This window comes from Culicoides brevitarsis, chromosome 1 (genome assembly GCF_036172545.1).
Source record: "Culicoides brevitarsis isolate CSIRO-B50_1 chromosome 1, AGI_CSIRO_Cbre_v1, whole genome shotgun sequence".
NCBI classification, from domain to species: Eukaryota; Metazoa; Arthropoda; class Insecta; order Diptera; family Ceratopogonidae; genus Culicoides; species Culicoides brevitarsis.
Window position 1 is genome coordinate 16,297,419 of NC_087085.1, and position 19,609 is coordinate 16,317,027.

At 29.7% G+C, this 19,609-nt stretch overlaps 1 protein-coding gene across 1 annotated transcript; it reads left to right on the forward strand.

Annotated features, from left to right (window-relative positions):
- Positions 1-244: 244 nt before the first annotated feature.
- On the forward strand, positions 245-19,365 carry LOC134832193 (muscarinic acetylcholine receptor DM1). The gene is made up of 5 exons (XM_063846148.1): positions 245-357; positions 10,924-11,834; positions 16,711-16,897; positions 17,896-18,077; positions 18,519-19,365. Exons 2-5 carry the CDS (start codon positions 11,026-11,028, stop codon positions 19,363-19,365), a joined length of 2,025 nt encoding a protein of 674 aa, XP_063702218.1. The 5' UTR covers positions 245-357; positions 10,924-11,025.
- The last annotated feature ends 244 nt before the right edge of the window (positions 19,366-19,609 follow it).

Sequence of the window (19,609 nt, forward strand, 5' to 3'; positions counted from 1 at the left end):
AACACCTTCATTAAATAATATAATAAAAAAATAATAATAAAGTGTTAACGACATATAATCCTAATAAATACATAAAATAAAATTATAAATAAATAAATCAGTGTGACTAAGTAATAAATAATAAAATTAATAATAATCGTAACATTTTCTATTAAAATATACAACATAATAAATAATAATAATAAAATAATATATATTTATGATATAAATCAAATAACATGTTAATTTATTAAGGATTAAATATTATGAAGTGTTTCTTTAATAAAAATTTTGTATTATCATATAAAACAATGGTGGTAGATATTTGTGATTCTGGTATAAAATGGCTGGAAATCAATTTATGGAATATCTGATAAAGTAAGTTTTGCAACAAAAATTCGCTTAAAGTTTAAATTTAATTTAAAATTTCTTCTTTGATGATGTTGAAATAAGTTTTATCCATTTTATTCTAGTAAAGTTGTATTTTTTCTCTCGACTTCGTTTGTTTATGTTTACCAAGAACGCAAAATAAATAAATAAGTAAATTATAAGTAAACAGAAACGAGAGAAATTATATCGAACTGAATGAAGTAAAAGGGTGTAAATAACATTGAACTACTCTGTTCGAGCCGCAAGTAAGCGAGAAAGAGTCAATTCACAGAAAAAGTACCATCAATTAAAATAAGAAAATAATAATCAAGGATAATAAATAAATAACATAAACAGCTTCTTGTGGTGTGTTTTGCGTTTTTTTGCGTACTTGGCAAAATAAATATTTTTTTTTATGTTTGATGAATGTCGAAAAGTAGGCCAATAAACTGTTCGATCGAAAGGTGAAGTGTTTATTGGTTGTTTATTTACTGCATTAGACGTTTTTTATTATTAATTTTTTGCTCTTTTATGATTTTTTTGATTTTTTTTCTATTAAAAAAAAACCACATCAGAGTTAAAAATATATATGAAAGAAAAAAAATCACTTTCATGCGGAGCATAAAAGAAATCCCCCGTGTCTTTACCTGTTTAAATAACAATAAAATCTGAATGTTACCCCACTCAATAATAAAGATTCAGCGATATAATAAAGAGACTTTTTCTCTAATTTAAAACATTTATACGTAACATGAACTTACAACTTGCGACAACGACGCGATGAATAAAAAGGATGAAGTGAAATAAAAATAAAAGCTGAAATGAAACAGTAAATAAATTTATTTACATGGCATCCTTTTTTTCGGCGTCTCTCGCCTCTCTCTCGCAGCGAAAAATACTTTATAAGCTACTTAATGTGTGTATACGGCAAAAGTGAGAGATGAGTGTTATGTGCGGAGAAAAAGAGCGACAACGAGTCTTATCTTTTAAAAGCATACTCTGAAAATTTATTTTCGCATTTAATGTTGGGAATTTATTAGCGTATAATAATGGGATAGTGGGCAGAAAATAATAATATAATAATGAAATTTTGCATGTAAAAAGATAAATATTTTGCGAACTAAACGGATTTATATTCAGAGAAGTGTAAAATTTTGTTCAAATTTTGTATGGAGCGATAATGATGAAAAGTCGAAGGGAAAAGTTATAAAGGCAAAATTCCTCGCAAAATATTTAACAACTTTTAATATTTCATGAGTTATTTTTCAAATTCCTCACTTTTTGATATGTATCGTAATTTAAAATACGTACAACTTCCCATTTAACCAAACTGCTATTTAGCGGAGTTGCTGAAAATGTGCATTGGGACGAAAGTTTTAAATATGAATTGGGGTAAAAATATCAAAATGTCACTTGGCTCGAACGTTTTAAATGTGTTTTGGGTTAATTTTTTAAAATGTGCATTAGGTCGAAAATCTTGAATGTGCATTGGGTCAATAATATTAATTTGTCAACTGGGGCAAAAATACTAAATGTGCATTGGGCCAAATTTTTTAATGCACATTGGGTCAAAAATCTTAAATGTGCATTGGTCAAATATTTTAAAATGTCAACTGGGGTAAATTTCGAGTGCATAATAATTTAAAAACTTAAAATATGCACTGGGACGAAAAACCCAGTTGTATGATTTTTGATATTCATTATATAGCATCACCGTTTTGTAAATATAACCCGATCCGTTAAATGGGAAATCGTACGTAAATTTAACTCGAAAAACTTTTCGTTGCAGAAAATACCACAACGAAAATTCGGATAGACCGTTTACGATATTGATTGAGTATTTAGCTACTTTGTTTGATAGATGTGGCATGTGTGTGTGTGTGTGAGACCAGTGACAAGCTATTACAGAAACAGCGGGAAGTTAATTACACGAGTACGTAAAATACCGAGAAAATCACTTTAACATCAAATTCGTCGTCTCTGCTCTGTAGTTTGTACGTATTTAGTAAACAAATGATGACGATGATGATGAAGCCCATCATAGAGCAAGCCGAGTAAGAGAGTGAGAAGACGAAAAAGATGTTAATACAAATGAAGCAAATAAGCGCGATGGGACTATCAACTAAGATATCTCGCCGTCGTCGTCGTCAACCTTTTAACATCATTACAACGCAAAAATTTCTGAAAAAAAAATAAGAAAAACACATAAAAAATGGGTTGTACGAAGGAACACAATTAATTAAATATTCTCCATCGTACTTTCCCTTTTTTTTCGTCTACGTCGCTTTTTGTCGTCGTCATCATCGCAACGTCTTCTTAGCTGAAATACTTCCGTTTCCTATGACATGATAGATGAATGGATGGGATGGTGATGAATTTTGTATGATTTTTGCCGACGGTATCTACACAAAAGAAATGGACATAAAAAGTGGTATGGACCATTTTCCATTTTATTTGATCATTTCTGTACAACTTCAGTCGTCGTTGTCGTGTCAGAAAGGTGAGAAGGGGCTTTCAAAAATTTTATGAAGGGAGGAAAACGCGAAAAAAATACCTTTCTATCAATTTTTCTTCCCGCAAACCAACGGAAAAGTTTCTCCGCCAGTTTATTATAATGATGAAAAGCTTTTATCTGGAATTCATTTTTTTCTTGTTCCGCATCCAATTTTGCTATTTTGTGTGTAGATGCGTGCCCCAGATATATAAGATTGATAAATTGAGGTAATTTTTCTAAATTATTAAAATTGCGTTCGGTCGTCGTTGTAGCTCTTTACGACTTTTTGTTGTTGTTGCTGTTGTATGGCGAAAGTAATATATTTTATAAACATTTTCTTTTATGCCAGTTACTTTTTGTTCGTTTTTCACTATTAAATCTGGTTTCTGCTTTTCATTCATAGCTTCGTAGTTTTTAAGCAGGGATCAAAAAAATATTTATATTATTTTGAAATAAAAGAAAAATTAAATTTTTTAAGGAAACTAGGATATTTTGAAGATAAAAACTGAAAAAAAAACAAAAATTAAAAAAATTATATTAAAAAAAAAAATAAAAATTTAGGTCAAAAACAAAAATTTTTTTGGATTTTAAAATAAAGATCAGAATTCACTAAAGATATTTTTAAAATTTTGTCTCTTTTTTATAAAATGTTAAATTTTTTTTTTTTATTTTTTTTTTAAATTAAATTTTTAAAAACTAATTTTTTAAAAAATAATTTTAAAAATGATTTTCTTTAAATAATTTTTAAAATTATTTTTTTTTAAAATAATTTAATAAATATATTTTTTACATATTTTTTTTTAACAAAAAACAATTTTTTGCATTTTTATGAATTTTTTTGTTAAAATTTACTAAATTTCCAATTTTTTTCCTCTATAAATCCATATTTTATTTAGAATAGAAAAATTTATTTTTAGCACATATTTTTTTGGTCCCTGTTTATGACAAATTTCACAAAAGAGCGCCATAAAATTTCATTAACATTATTAACATAGCTTTAGATGGAGACGCCTTGTTATTACCAAAATATTTATTGATTATTATCTCACAAACAACAAACAGATTAAAACTGTTTAAACTAATCCCTTCTCTGCTGCAAAATATAAATTAACATTGTTTCCGCCCCTTGATTGATCAATTAAATTTAATGTCGGCCACCATAGTGCGTAGTAAGGCGAACGAAGTGTACGACTTCCTGCATATCTGTAACACAATATAAAATTTAATCAATCAAATTGGCGGTTTTTCGGTCTCTTGGGATAGACTTGACAATTATTACCATTAACAGTGTCTGGTAGTTGAAAATACAGACATTTTTTGCGGAAATATGGCATGGCGTTTGACATCGTGCCAGTACGAAGAGAAAATCCCGGCGATAATTGACGGAACGATCGTGCCAGCTCGTTTTAAATAACACGTCACCCAGTTGTTGACTCTGAAATTTGAAGAAATTAAGAGATTTTGTTTTTTTCGGATGAAAAATGAGGATGTTTACCGCAAAATATGGTTGATGTCCATTGACACACCAGAAAACCGCTTGCCAAAAGACAGCAAAAAAGAAAACAGTAAATTTTAGGCAAAGTGCCGGCGAATCAGTTGTCTGTGAAGAAAAGTTCATAAATTATTTATATTTTAAAATTACGGATTTTTACTCACAACAACTGCCATGAATCCACTAAAGCCGAGCATGGTAAAGCTGGCAACCATTTGAGCTGTCAAGCTTCCGTTAAATGTCTTATTTGTCTCATTAGTGAAACTTTTAAAAATATTTTCAGTTTTAAAATATTTTCGAAATAAAATAAATTTTTGTTTACCCGATGAGGATTTGATGTTCCTCGACAATTTCCTTCAAAATTTTCCTTGCTTGGTTATCATCGATCCATGGCTTATCCAATTCCTTTGTTTTATGTTGAAGCAGCTCAAGAAAAATAAAAATATAAAAAATGCAGCAAATAATCGTTGAACCGAAAATTACTACCAAAAATAAGCTGTAAAGGTACATGGAGCTCTGAAAAAGCGTCAAAACGAAAAAAATTCCCTTAGACGACGACGACTTTAAGAAAGGATATCGAGCCTCATACGGCAAAGTTGTTCCGTAATGAAGTAACGCATGAAACGTCAACGCCGAAAATAATTGAACAGCTAAGCATAATCCCCAAATGTAATTCACTAATCCATTGATGGCAAAGAGTAAACGGAATTTCGGCTTCATCTCAGGATGAACTTGAATTTTCTTGTAGTGAGAAATAATTTTTCCACAAAAGTCTCGAATGTTCGATGAGTTTTGAAGAAAATCGCTGTATTTGGCGGCAATTAGTGAGAATCCCATCAAAATTAATGTGCTGTCTAAGGCAGCAATGACGTCTTTTGTCGTCGTTATGAAGTAAAATAAAGTAGCGATGTTGAAAAGTAAGACTGACAAAACGAGTTTTGAGATTTGGCGGTTTTTGTGTAAGACTCCGGTGAATCTAAAAAAAATTTTTTAAGAAAAAAAAAATTAAATTTTATTAAAAATTATTTTAAATTTATTTTTTTTTATTTTTTATATTTTTGAATTTAATTTTTAAAAGTATAAAAATTTAATGAGTAAAAATTAAAAAAAAATATTTAAAAAAATATTGATCAAATTTTTATTTAATTTTTTTTGCAAACGTTGCAAAGTTCAATTAGAAACCTAATTAAAAAATTTAAAAAAAGGTTGAAAATTTTTTTTTTAATTTTTTTTGTTCGAATTTTATATAAAAAAAATAATAAATAAAGAAAAATTTAATTAAATATTAATTCAATAAAAAAAATATAAAATTATCTTTAAAAAATTTTGTAAAAATACAGAAAAAAAATTTTTAGGTCATAATTTGTTTAATATTTAAATTTCATTTCCGCCTAACATGTTTTTTGATTCTAAAATGGATGATTTTTTTTAAATATTTTATTAAAAAAATAACATACCTCAATCGATCCAACACAATTTCCAGTTGACATGACGTGGGATCCCTTTTTCCCCGGAAAGCATCGTACACTTCCTTAATAAAGTCCTTTTCCACTGACATTTTCCTTTCATCTGACCTCCTTTTAATTTCAAACTGCTCATAAATGTCCTGCTCACATTTAATAGCAGGAAACGTGCATTAGAAAATTGCGATAACAAGACATGTGTCTCACGTAAATTATAACTGGCGACATTTTTCTTACACATGTCTATAATTTTATTTTCTCGTCTTCTGGCGAAGAAATTAAACAACAACTATCATTAAGGGAAAGTTGAAAAATAATTTTTATTGACGAGTTGAGTTTAAATTGAGTTAAAAAAAAAATGTCGTTGCATGAAAAAAAAAATATTCAGGCGTCTTCTTTATTAAAATATTGAATGTAAAACTTGCAAAGTAGTTTAAAAGTTTTGTGTAATTATTTAATTGTTCATTGACACGTGTGTCACCTTTCGGATTAAAAACACACGAGTATCAAAATTTTCTCAAAAGTTTCCGAATGTATGTAACTTTTGTAATAAGATTATATGAATTCTTGTGCCAAATTGTAGCATTTTCTTAATTCACTTACAACTTTCTTTGAAGAATTATTTTATTTTTCTTCTCTGCTAATCTTGTTTGTCTTCCATTTTCATTCCCATGCGAATAAAAAGTTATTATATCATGCTCGGTAGTCACTTTGTCGTTTTTTATTGCAGCACTTGGAATTTTCTGAAGAAAAATCATAATAATATTTTTATTAGTTTTGAAAAATATTGCAAATAACCCAATTTTATTATTATTACATTATAATGATGAAAGTTTTTTAAGTGTTACTTTAATTTTTTTATGTTTCGCATCTTAAAAATTCAATAAAAAGAAAAGTTGCTTCTGGCAATTTTGAAAAATTAGTCCAAAAAACACAAAGAATTTAATTAAAATCCTATTTTTTGTGTTTCTTTGCCTTTCTTGCTAATTGTTTTCCGTTTTTTGTTCAGGATGGAAGTTATGAAAATTTTATATCATTATATTATATTGTTATTAAGTGACATAAAGCAGAAGTAAATTAACTTTTTTTTATGGCTTTTCCTTTCCTTCATTATAAATATTAATTAATGTTGTTTTATTAACATAAAAACCATAAAATTCCCTTGTAAATATTGATGAAGAGTAATAATTAAATAAATGACCCACTTTTTATTTTATCCGAGTCCTCTGCAATATTCATTGGAAACATTTTAAAAGTCACAAAAAATTCAATTAAGATAAATCGAAATTTTTTACTGCCTTTGATCATTAAACAAAAAATATTTTTTCATTTCGTTTCGGGATGTCAATGACAAAATACATGAAAAAAGCAAAAAAATAAACAAAAACAACCCTTTTAAAGGTATTGAATGTGTCACCTACTTGGGTAAATGCCAAAAATTGTTGTGTGTGTTTTTCTGGAATGATTTCAACAGAACGCACACAGACAAAACACATGAAATAAAAAAAAGGAATATGTCGACTCGGCTTGTTTGTACAGAAAATTGTTGAATCGATTTGTGTGTCTTTTGCTTGAGTTCCCTTTAATCCTCTTAATGTGTTTTGATTTTGATTATATGTTTAATGATTTTGAATTAAATGGGGGTTTTTGTCTGAATTAACGTTCATTTTGTGCCGACGCCGCCGCCGTAAATGTTGATTAAAGTGGTTCATTATGTGGTTTTTTGGTTGGCATTAATTTCGGAAATTGGAATGCATTCGATATTCTGACACATTCAATCAAAATTAATGGTTTGGATTAATTTTTATGGTTTTGATTTAAAATTTAAAACGTTTTTCTGGAGTTGTCAAATTTTCTCGAGTTCTTTTGAAATTTTTACCCTGTGGGATGAATAAGATTTTTTAAGTTTTCATCAAAAAATTTCTATTGTTTTTTTTTTTTTTTTTTTGAAAAAATAAAAAATAATGAAATAATTAAAACAAAAAAAAAAAAATGGAAATTAAAATATACATATAAAAGTTTATTATTTTACTTATTTTTTTTTTTAAATTAAAAAAACTGCTTTAGCTTCCATCTATTTTTTTTTATTTTTTGAGGAAATAAAAAATATTAAAATAATTTGGATAATTTTAAAATGAAAAGTTTTTTTTAAATAAATTTTGTTTTTTTTTCTATTTAAATATTTTTTTTAGAATAAAAATATCTAATAATTAAATCAAAAATTTGAAGAATTTTTAGATGAAAAGTTTATTAATTAATTTTTTTTTAAATATTTAATTTTTTTGAGAGATTAAAAAATATTAAATAAATCTGGAAAAAATAAAAAAATTAAGCGAAAACATTTTTTTAGAATTTTTTTTTAAAAAAACTTTTTTTTTAACTTAAAAAATTTTATTTTTTTAAAAAAAATTAAAATTAAAAAATTAGAATAAAATATTGGAGAATTTTTTTAAACTTTAAAATTTATTTTTTTAAAAAAAAAAATATTTTTTAAAAAAGCAACTTTGTCCCACTGAGTAACGAAAAGACAAACAAATACAAATTCCCATCAATTCCAATTATTTATCGTGAATTTTTATGCAGAGTCATGCCTTAATGGAGTACATGGCATCTCCATTCATGAGCGACAGCGATAAGCGAGAGAAAATAAATAAAAGATAAAATTTATTCATTTTCGTTGAAGATTTAGGAGTAGCACTTAAAAATTAATTGTGTTACTGATCTCTTTCAACAACGACGACGACGACGCTGCTGCCGCCGCTTTTGAAGATTAAGCATTTCACGCGAGCGAAATAAAGCCATATATCTTTCTTTTATTGCACGCCAAGCAATCGAGGGGTGCCTAGAGAATAATTTTGTACTTTACAACTTTACTTTGGGAAGTAATCGCAATGACTTTGTGTATATTTACATAAGCGGAAGGTGTGTAGCAAGAAATAATTTATGACTACTAACTATGAATTTCCTGTTTGCTTGTTTGTGGCAAGCAATTTTCAAAGCAACGCAAATAGTAAATGTCCAACAATTAAAGCGAATGCAGCTCGTTTCTGACAACTGACATGGATAATTCAATCAAAAATTACCAAGAACGTCCCATAAATCACATTAAAATTAATTTTCCGACAAATGTGGGCGACGAAAAAAGTAAAAATCATCGTAAAAAAACGAGATTTCACACGAGTGACACAAACAATAACGCTTGTCGAGAAAATGAAAAGCACTTGAGAGAATTTCATTTTACTTTTTTTTTAAAGCGGCATTCGTCGTGTGTGTTTTTTTGTGTTAAATTAATGTGAATCATGTTGAAAACAAGTAGTTACACAATCCAATTGTGACTCAATCCTGTGTGTGTGTGTGTGCGCACCCCCCAGTTTATGACAAGACAAGTGAATTACGTACATGGAGGAAAATATCGTATTCAAATTACATTAGAACGCTCTTGGTGAGTCCTTGTATCGCTATTTGTGACACAAAAGTCTGTATTAACGTGGGAATACCGACAAATAACATGCAAAAAGAGACACAAACACTTGTAAAATTTATTCAAAATGGTTATTTTATGCGAGATATTCCTCTTCGTCTTCTGCTGTAATGCTCCTTATCGCAGATTCCTCTCGGTTTTCATTCATTTATCGTTACAATTCCCTCCTCCAAATGCAGAGAGACAGAGAGTTAAATATGAAATGTTGAAATGAGTTGAAGAAATTTCATTCAAGTGATGGCTTGTTATGTACCTACTTATTATTATTATTAACACATGTTACAGTTTAACTGCTTCACGTAACGTACATGGTGGAAATCTGAGACAAGTACAATTATTGTTATTATTTCTCTTCGTTCGTTCTCTGCACTTGACACTTTTTACGCTTTCAAAGTCTGTTATTTAGTTAAACTAACTTTGAGTTGGATGGAATTAATAATGAATGGTTTTAGCTTGTTAATTAAATATAAAATGAAAAGGAATTTTCTAGCTTGTTTGTTTCTGATGGAAAATCATTAAAAAGGCAAGAGAGAGAGAAAAGAGAGAGATGGGAGAGGGAGACAGAGAGAGTTGAAAATTTAGCAAATTTTCCGCCTAATTTATCAGTATTGTTTGATCTGTAAATAAAAGTTGTCTAAAAGAACAAAGACAATTAATCTTCGGCATGATGATTTTGAACAAGTTTTAAATTAATGTGTCGCCGAAGGATATTTGCCAACGAGTTTACTACACTCTGTTGTATTTATTTTAAAGTTCCCTGTGGAACGAAATCACTTTACTCCAAATTTTAAAAAGAATTTTTTTCATTTTTTTTTTAATTTTTTGAAAAAATTAATTTTCAACAAACTTTAAGAAATTTAGATATATTTCTTTCAAAAATATGAAAATTTTTTAAAAATTTAAATTATAAAAATTAATTTTTTAAAAATTAATTTTTTTTTTATTTTATTAAAAAAAATTAATAAAAAAATAGAAGTAATTTAATTTTTTATTTATTTTTGAAGAAAATTAAAAGAGTTTTTTTTCAAAAAAATATAATTTGGAAAAAATATTTTGACAGACTTTAGGTACCTCAAGGTACCTAATTTTAAAAATTGAAAATCATAAGAGAAAATGAAAAAATATTATCTAGGAAAAATTTGCTTTTTTTAAACAAATTCTTAATTTTTCTTTTTAGATGAAATATTTCTTTCAAAAATATAAATATTTAGAATTTTTTTTTTTTAAATTTAATTTAATTTAATTAAAATTTAATTTAATTTAATTTAATTAAAAATTAACAAATTATTGGAAATTATTTTTAGAAAAAATAAAAGAAAAAACTTTGAAAAAAAAATTTATTAATTTTTTTATTTAATTTAGGTATACTTTTTTTTTAAATTTTAATTTATTTTTGTAGAGAATTTATAGAAATAAAAAATAATAAAATTTTGGAAAGCATTATTTAACCAAATTAAAAAAAGAAAATTTTTCAATTTTATCATTATTATTTTTTTAATTAAAAGAAAAATTTGCATAAATTTTCTAATTACAATTTATTGACTTACCTTAAAAATTATTAATATAATCCCACAGGGTTATTTGTTGCTATATTTGTGATGGCAATTAAAGTTTCTCAAATTCTACTATCTTTCTCTCGTTCCAGATGTGGTACAATAAGCAGAAAAAGGCTTGTCTGTACAAATAACCGGCGCTACAAAACCACGACGACGACGACGACCGCGATATCGCGTACAACAGATCTACCATGGCTGTACAATATTATCAGACAACGACAAAGTTGTCAACCCTGGTGCCGCCGTCGACGACCCCAACGTACTTCTTGTCCTCATTCGAGGATGCCAACATGAGTGCGATAAATGCGACGCTGGCGGATGCACGTCCCACGGCAGCGTACAATCTCGCGCAACAAATTATCCTGAGCGTCGTGGCAATCGTACTGAGTGTCCTCACCGTTGCCGGCAACGTGATGGTGATGATTTCCTTCAAGATTGACAAGCAGCTGCAAACGATTAGCAATTATTTTTTATTCTCCCTGGCAATAGCGGATTTTGCAATTGGCCTGATATCGATGCCACTGTTTGCGGTATCGACAATTTTGGGCTACTGGCCACTGGGGCCCTACATTTGCGATACATGGCTCGCACTCGACTACCTAGCATCAAATGCCTCTGTGTTAAATCTACTAATTATAAGTTTTGATAGATACTTTAGTGTTACGAGACCACTTACATATCGTGCGAAACGGACAACGACGCGTGCCGCCATCATGATAAGTGCGGCATGGGGCATCAGTTTGCTGCTGTGGCCTCCGTGGATCTACAGCTGGCCCTATATCGAGGGCAAACGCACCGTGCCGCAGTACGAGTGCTATATCCAGTTTATCGAGACAAATCATTACATTACGTTTGGTACAGCGATTGCAGCCTTTTATGTGCCTGTCACAGTCATGTGTTTCCTCTACTATAGAATATGGCGCGAAACGAAGAAGCGCCAAAAGGATCTGCCGAATCTGCAAGCGGGCAAGAAGGATTCCTCGAAACGATCCAATTCAAGGTAAGTGAAGAAATTTTTTTTCACCCCCTCCCCCTCCGATTTTGTCGAAAAAATTCAAATTTTAAAATTTTTTTTTGGCATTTTTTGAATAAAAAATCATGAAAAATTAAAGTCTTATTAAAATCATAATAAAATTGAACTAAAATCATCGTTTAACGTCCAAAAACGTTAAAAGTTTATTTAAAAAAAAATTAAAAATATTTTTTTTTATTTCCCCTCCCCCCTATAAAAATCCTAATGGGACAAAAAATGAAAATATTAAATTTATTCGCCTAAGTGAAGATATTGATATTTTTTTTCGTTTATTTTTTAAAGAAGTCCTTACCCATAACCACTTCTTATTGCTCTTTTTTGGCATACAAAAAATAAATTCTTAACAACTTCGGGCGATATCGTCTTCGAATTCCTCTTATTTCTCGTACAAATGATCAAAGTGCTTGGCAAGCAAACACACAAATAAGACGGGAAATATTGTTCAGTCAAACAACAACAAAGGAAAAGACCGAGAGCACTTTCATTTCATGTTACACGTTATTATTATATTTTCTTTTTGTGCAGAAAAAAGGGAAGAAAAGAAAAAAAATATGAACGAGAAAACTCCTTTCATATTAAAAACATTCTTTTTCCTGTTTATTTGGTCCTAGCAAAATATTTATTTATCATTATTATGATGTTTGTATGGGATCAATCGACTTTTCCATGCATTCAAATGAGATGTGAGCCTCAAGTGGGCTCACATTTCGTTATAATGATTTAATTACCTACGTTGTCATGCGAGACACAAAGTTGTCATTTGATCAGAAAATTTCCACAGAAATGTTCGCGAATTCCTCAAAAAAGTTGCGAGAAAATTCCGACACGACGAAAATGACAACAACAACAATGTCATTCATTTTAACGAGAAAAACACCTATTTGTTTCATTTCGAGCGGAAAATTCGATCATCGCATATTATTTGCCATTGATATTCCGTTGCGATGTCGCAATAAATGTACGCAGCAAATTGAAAGGCGACATGACACAACTTTTTGTCTCATTGTGTGCTGGATTGTTTTGTCACATATCATTTCTGTCATTCATTTTGCTGAATATTGAATATCATTTTATATTTTTCTCTCTTCCTTTTTTTTATTTATTTATTCATTTATAACCGTACGTAACGCGCTAGTAATGTCTCAATGCGAAACAATCGGCGTCGTCATCGTGTGTCACTCGTTCGCACACGCACACTTTCACATGACAAGAAAATTTCTATTTTTTGTCATTTTTTTTTTCGTTGTGAAAAATAAAATAAAATAAGATGAGAACCAGTTTTTCAATTTATTTATGCATGAAGATGATAATGTCGGCGTTCCTTGTTTCAGGGCTCTTATCCGTTTTTTATTATTCGTTTTTTTTATAAAATTTATTTTTTTAAAGCTAAGCTTAGCTCTTGACGACGACACGCGCTTTGGTGAGCCTCGTTAGGTTTGAATTGAATTGTTGGCGAAAAAAATAATCGATATGAAACTATTTGTGCGTTTCTGCTTATCATGGAAATATTTTCTAAAAGGGTGTTGACTATCGAGTTACACGTGTGAAAAAAATCGTTTTTTGTTACAAGGTTAAGAAATTTAAAGATTTTTTCAGATGAAAATTCTTATTTTTCGATTTTTTGCTTCAAAAAGTCTTTTAAAAAATTTTGAACTAAAAACTTGAATTAATTTTTTAAGAAAATAAAATAAATAAATTTCATGTAAAAAATGTTAAAATTTATATAATTATTTTTTTATACGTTAATATTTTTTAATTAATTTTTAAAAGATAACAAGAATTTGTTTCACTCAAGAGATAAGATTAAATTTTTTTATAAAAAAATCCTTGTTTTACTTCGTTCAATTGTTTTCTCAGAAAATAAAATTGATTAAAAGTTTAAATTTAATAAAATTAAACTTTTTGTAAAAATCGAATTTAAAATTAATAAAAAAAAATAAATAAAAAAATAAACAAATAATAAAATAATTAATTAAATAAAAAAAATAGAGAACCGTCTAAAAAACCGCATTTCGATGTTATATATCTACGATTTTTTGTACTCCTCAATTCACATTTTCGTACTCCTCATGACCCTTTCGCAATTTCATACACATTCAAAACAAAACCATGTCAAAGAAAAATTTTTTTTTTCAGTTTCAATTTTTTAGCAGTTTTGAATTATAAAATGATTAAAAATGATAAATTAGAGTCCTCTGACAAATTTTTATCCATTTGGAGCAAGATTTGACAAAAATGGCTTTGACACTTTGACATTTTTTCTTCGAAATGCAATAAAAGTATTAAATAATTTAAATTAATTAAACAAAATTATTCAACAACTGATTATTTAAAAAAAAAATTTTTTTCAACAAAAGTTAAATATATATTTGGAATAAATTTTTAACTTATAAATGTTATTTATTTTCCAAAAAAATGAAACAAACCTACACGAATAAAAGAAATTTGAAACCTTGGTCAAAATCATCATTAAAGTCCTCTCTGCAAAATAATTTCAATAGAAAAATATCATATTTCACAAACATTTTTGATAAAAGTGCGGAAAATTGCCGTCATCTAACCTGCCAAACCTTGCATACCTTTTGTTTCAAATTCCCCATCGACCGATAATTTTTACACCAAATGACACATTTAATTTTCATGATATCACTTTCAATACAATTCACTCTTTTTCATTTCCGCCATGCCGAGAGTTAACATGTCCGTGTGTCTTCCATATCCGTCATATGAGCGACGCGTTCCCCCCACTTTCTCTTGTTCATGCTCACATTGCGTTTCCATTCAATTTATGATGAAGTGTTTTAGAAGAGTTATCTCTCGTGTGTGTATGGGTATTGTGCTTAAACTAACACACGGACGTAAATCGCTCATGAAACGAAAAAAATTGTATTTTATTGTTTGCGATATAGTGCACTCGAATAAAGGAACACTTAGCCTTTTTTTGAACAAAAAAAAAAACTTATTGTTCTTATAAACTCATGATTATCCCCCCTATTTTACCGTTTTTACTATCTTTTTTTTCTGCACATGAAAAAAAAACAATAAAAATGGAGCAAAAACGTTTCCCGAAAGAAAGAAGAAAAAAAATGATATGTTGAGAGATCGCAGAGGATTCAAAGGAAGGAAAATCAATATGTTGTAAAATGATATGTAATTTTAAAAGCATTAGACTGAAATGATTTATGACAAGTAGATTGATATTCGAGGAAATATTCTGCATACATCTCGAGTGCGTTCAAGTAAGTGCCAATGAATATCGTTGAAATAAAATACCGAACAAGCAGAAGATTAGAAACCAAACGATATAAATATAAAATGACGAAACACTTGTGAATTGCTTCACGTACACATGAATAAATGTTGAATGATGCGATGATAGGAAATGTTCGGGATACCAGTCGTCTCCATATTTAATAGACAGGAAGCCAATAAAGGTCAGGTTTTTTCACACAATGGAAAATGTTACGTCATCACACACATTAAGGGCAAAGATTTAGCTTATTATTTAGCAAAAAAATAAAGTGGTCCCATAAAATCCAACAACTTTCCATTATTTTTTGTTATGCTTATCCAAGTTATTATTTTTTTTTTTTCATTTAAAAATCAAATGGGACAAATTTTCATAAAAAATTACCTTCACCTATATTTTTTTTTTTATATTTTTGATTTTTTTTAAATTTTTTTTCAAAATTTTTTAAGGAAGTTTTTGAAAAACTTTGAAATTTGTTTACAAAAATCTGTATTTTTACATAGATTTTCTCCTATAAAAATATATTTCACAAAAAAATGAACTTTAAAAATTTTTGGTAATTTTTTAAAAAAATATTTAACTTAAAACGTTCTAAAATCAATTTTAAAATTTTAATGACTAAAAAAAATACAAAAATTTTGATAAACTGTTATTTTTTTTTAACTTCGTCATTTTATATGAAAAAGTATTCCAAAATTATTTTGTATTTTTTTTTTGTAATTTTCTATAAATTTTTTATTAATTAATTTTTTTCGTTAAATTTTTTATTATTTTCTTTTATCAAATTTATTTCCTTTTTTTTAAATATTTTTTTAATTCATTTTAATTTTTATAATTTTTGTTTAAATTTAAAGTATTTTTATTTTATTTTTTTTTAATTTTAGAGACGAAAAATTGGAAAAAATTTGGACCGACCTTAGAGAGAGAGAGAAAAAAAAATAAACGAAACGACTTTTTTATTCCAAACAACGCAGATAAAAATTCAATTTAGTGATACAGAACATTATTATTACCATCCTTTTCACGAAAAATTGTGTGAGCTCGTCGGTGGTGACGTTGGATGATGATGGGATGTGTTGCCAAAAAAGATAAAGTTACATAATTGAATTGTGCCTTTTATAATCGCTACCCGAAAAATGAACTATATACAAGAAAGCAATTTAAGCTTTTCTGTTCCCTGAAAACGAGAGAGAGAAAAAAATAACAGTTTTCATTGTAACCAAGTTCAATCAAACATAATCATTTAATTTAAAACACGTGTGTCTCATACGACAAAATGTAAGCGAATTCCGAAGACGAGAAGAGACGACAAGGTAAAAAGCCTTTCATCAGCATTATTTTAATGCTATACCTGACCCTTTTTTGCCTAAGCCTGCATGCCATGATGAGTATTTATTATTAAAGAAAAGCTAAATTAAAGGAAAATTTTCCTTTGTTCCATCAACTGTGCAAATCTTTTACGAAATTTAATATTCTTACATGACATAATTGTCGGATTTTTATGAATCTTATGGGAAATTAATTTCCGAAATAATAATGAAAAAATTTTGTTCCATGACCTTGCCTAATATTTTTTTTTTCTATTTATTTCAGTGACGAAAATACCGCTGTAAATCACACGGGTGCTGTAACGATATCACAAGTAGCGGCTCAAGAGACAGATGCGTGGCGACGACCGCGATCCGAATCGTCGGGCGATGCCGAAAGCATGTACATGACAACAAATACCGGACTTTCTGACTCCGGTTACGCCCATGGACCACAATCACGACGATCAAGTGTAAGTATTTTTGCTTCGATGGTGAAATCATTTTCCGATTGATTTTAAACATTGACGCGTGCGAACATGCTCATGTTTATTTTATAAGACTTAAAAAAGGGACAAACAACCAGCATGTGAGATGTGATGAGATGCGAGTCGACAAACAAATCGAGTGTGGCAACATTTTATTGCTCGTAAAATATTTTATGTCCATTGATGTCGTGATAGTTTGAAAATGGAACGATATTGGAAAGTATTCGATTTGACGAAAAGCTTAACCGCATTTTAAAAGTTTTTGATTTTAAAGATTTTTTCGAATTTTGCTTGCAACGTTGCTCATAAATATTTTAATATTTAAAAATATTTCAAGTTTTTCCGATTTTTCACGAAATTTCATAAATGAGTTTTTCGCCAACTGTCACTTTCACGTTTCATGTTTCAAAATTTTTAAAAAAATTTCCGAAAAACTAAAATATTTTTACAAATTTTTCGAAGTTTCTGCGAATTTTCATTACACATTTTTAACCTTTAAAAAATAATTTTAATTAAAATTTAAATTTTTACCTTAATTAAATTTTAATTAAAATAAAACAAAATTCTATATGTGATAAAAATTCGCGGGAACTTTAAAAAATTTGAGAAAATATTTCAGTTTTCCGCAAAAAGTTGATAAAAACTTTTAAAAAATTGAAAATATTTGTATGAGTTTCATAAGCAACATAAAATTGACGAAAAACTTTGGAAAATATTTGAAAACTCGTAAAAATTCAATAAAAAAGTTTCATAAAAAAGTTTGAATTAGCAAAAGGCAAATTTATATATCGTTATGGATAGACAGACGTTCGATGGGCAAAATATCTCATTTTTTCACAATAAATTCTGAAAGACGTTAAAAATAAAATTGTGTTGCTTGATTGGTTTGTCGAAACGACTTTCTTGTAAACAAAATGTTCACTTAAATTGGCATCAATTGGAAAGTCATTGATTTTTATTCAAATTTCCTTCATTTTTTGCAGATACAAACGGCGAAACCGACGTCGTTCTTCGGTGGCATCAAGGAATGGTGCATCGCGTGGTGGCATTCCGGTCGCGAAGAATCCGACGACGGATATAACGGGTATGAACAAGAGGACCCATCAGATTTAGGGTATGCAACACCTGTATCGATAGAAACTCCCTTACCAAGCTCAGTTTCCAGGTAGAACAAAAATACTGACTTTAATGTGCTAACAAATGAATAGTTTTTGTGGATGATGAAACACACACGAGCACATTAAAATTTGTTTTGTTTTATGATTTATGAGTTGCATTGTCGAAAAAAAAGTAGATTTTTTCTTATGATTTGACGTTAAAACGCACCAACTCACAAAATAAGTGTTGTTAAATTTTATTAGAAGAGATTTTATTTTTTTTTCATGGTTGCTTGAACTTGAACCTTATTTTGACACGTAAGAGTTGCGAAAACAAGCTTCCATAACGTTGTTTACGTTTCTTTATGTTGTTTTGAAAGCTAATGTAATGTTAATGAATTGGCTTCCACGGATTTGGCAGCCGATCAATTTTTGTCGTCTGACTTTTTCTGTTCAATTTTTGTTATTTTCGTGTCTAAAATGTTTTTTTTTGTATTTATTTTTCTTAGATGTACGTCGCTGAACGTGATTCGCGATCCGTATGCGACAGCCGGTGTTCGTGGCGGCGGAATGGTTAGTGTGATTCCGGACATTTCGCCGACTCCCGTGCGACCACCGTTAGCGCCTTTATCGCAGTTGCAGGAACAAACGCAGGCAGCGCCGCCAACGCTTCAAACGCCGCATGCCCAAACGCCCGCCTCACAACCGGGAGCTCGTGACTCGCGTTCCCTGCCTACCAGCAATCGCCTTGGCTCCCGTTCGGTAAGTCAAGACTCTGTATATACGATTTTGATACGACTCCCGCCCGACAATGGGCAGGGAGAGGAGCGCGCACCCTCCATCAAGATGATACAAGACGATGTTCCTTTGCCCGTGATGACAGTACCACCGAGACGCCCGTTGCCGTCACGCGATTCCGACTACAGCCTCGTTGGCGGGCGACGGCAATCGCATGCGCCCGATTTTCGCATTCCGCTCAACGCGAAAATCATCCCGAAGCCCATGACGAAGCAGCCCGTTGTCGCGATGCGGCAAGTCAAGAAGAAGAAAAAGTCGCAGGAGAAACGGCAGGAAACGAAAGCCGCCAAAACACTATCAGCAATCTTACTTAGCTTTATTGTCACGTGGACACCATACAATATTCTAGTTTTAGTTAAGCCGTTGACCGCGTGCGCCAAATGCATTCCGCAGGAGTTGTGGGACTTTTTCTACGCCCTTTGCTACATCAATTCCACAATTAATCCCGTGTGCTATGCCCTTTGCAACGCGTCTTTTCGTCGTACCTACATCCGGATTTTGACGTGCAAGTGGCACACGAGAACAAGAGAAGCAATGACGCGTGGTGTTTACAATTAAAACACGAAACATAAAATAAAATGAATTGAATGAATAGCTTTAATAGTTGTAAATGTCAGTGTCACTTAGTTTTATAATACCCTTGATAGTCGGTCGTTGTCGCACAGAACAAAGAGCTCTCTCACACACACCCACACACACAGAAAAATCTCTTTTACAGTTATTTTCATTTCAATTAGTTGGGCTTTCACGCCAGAGCATTACATTTTCTCGTCAAAGGGACATTACTCGTCTTTTGTATAAA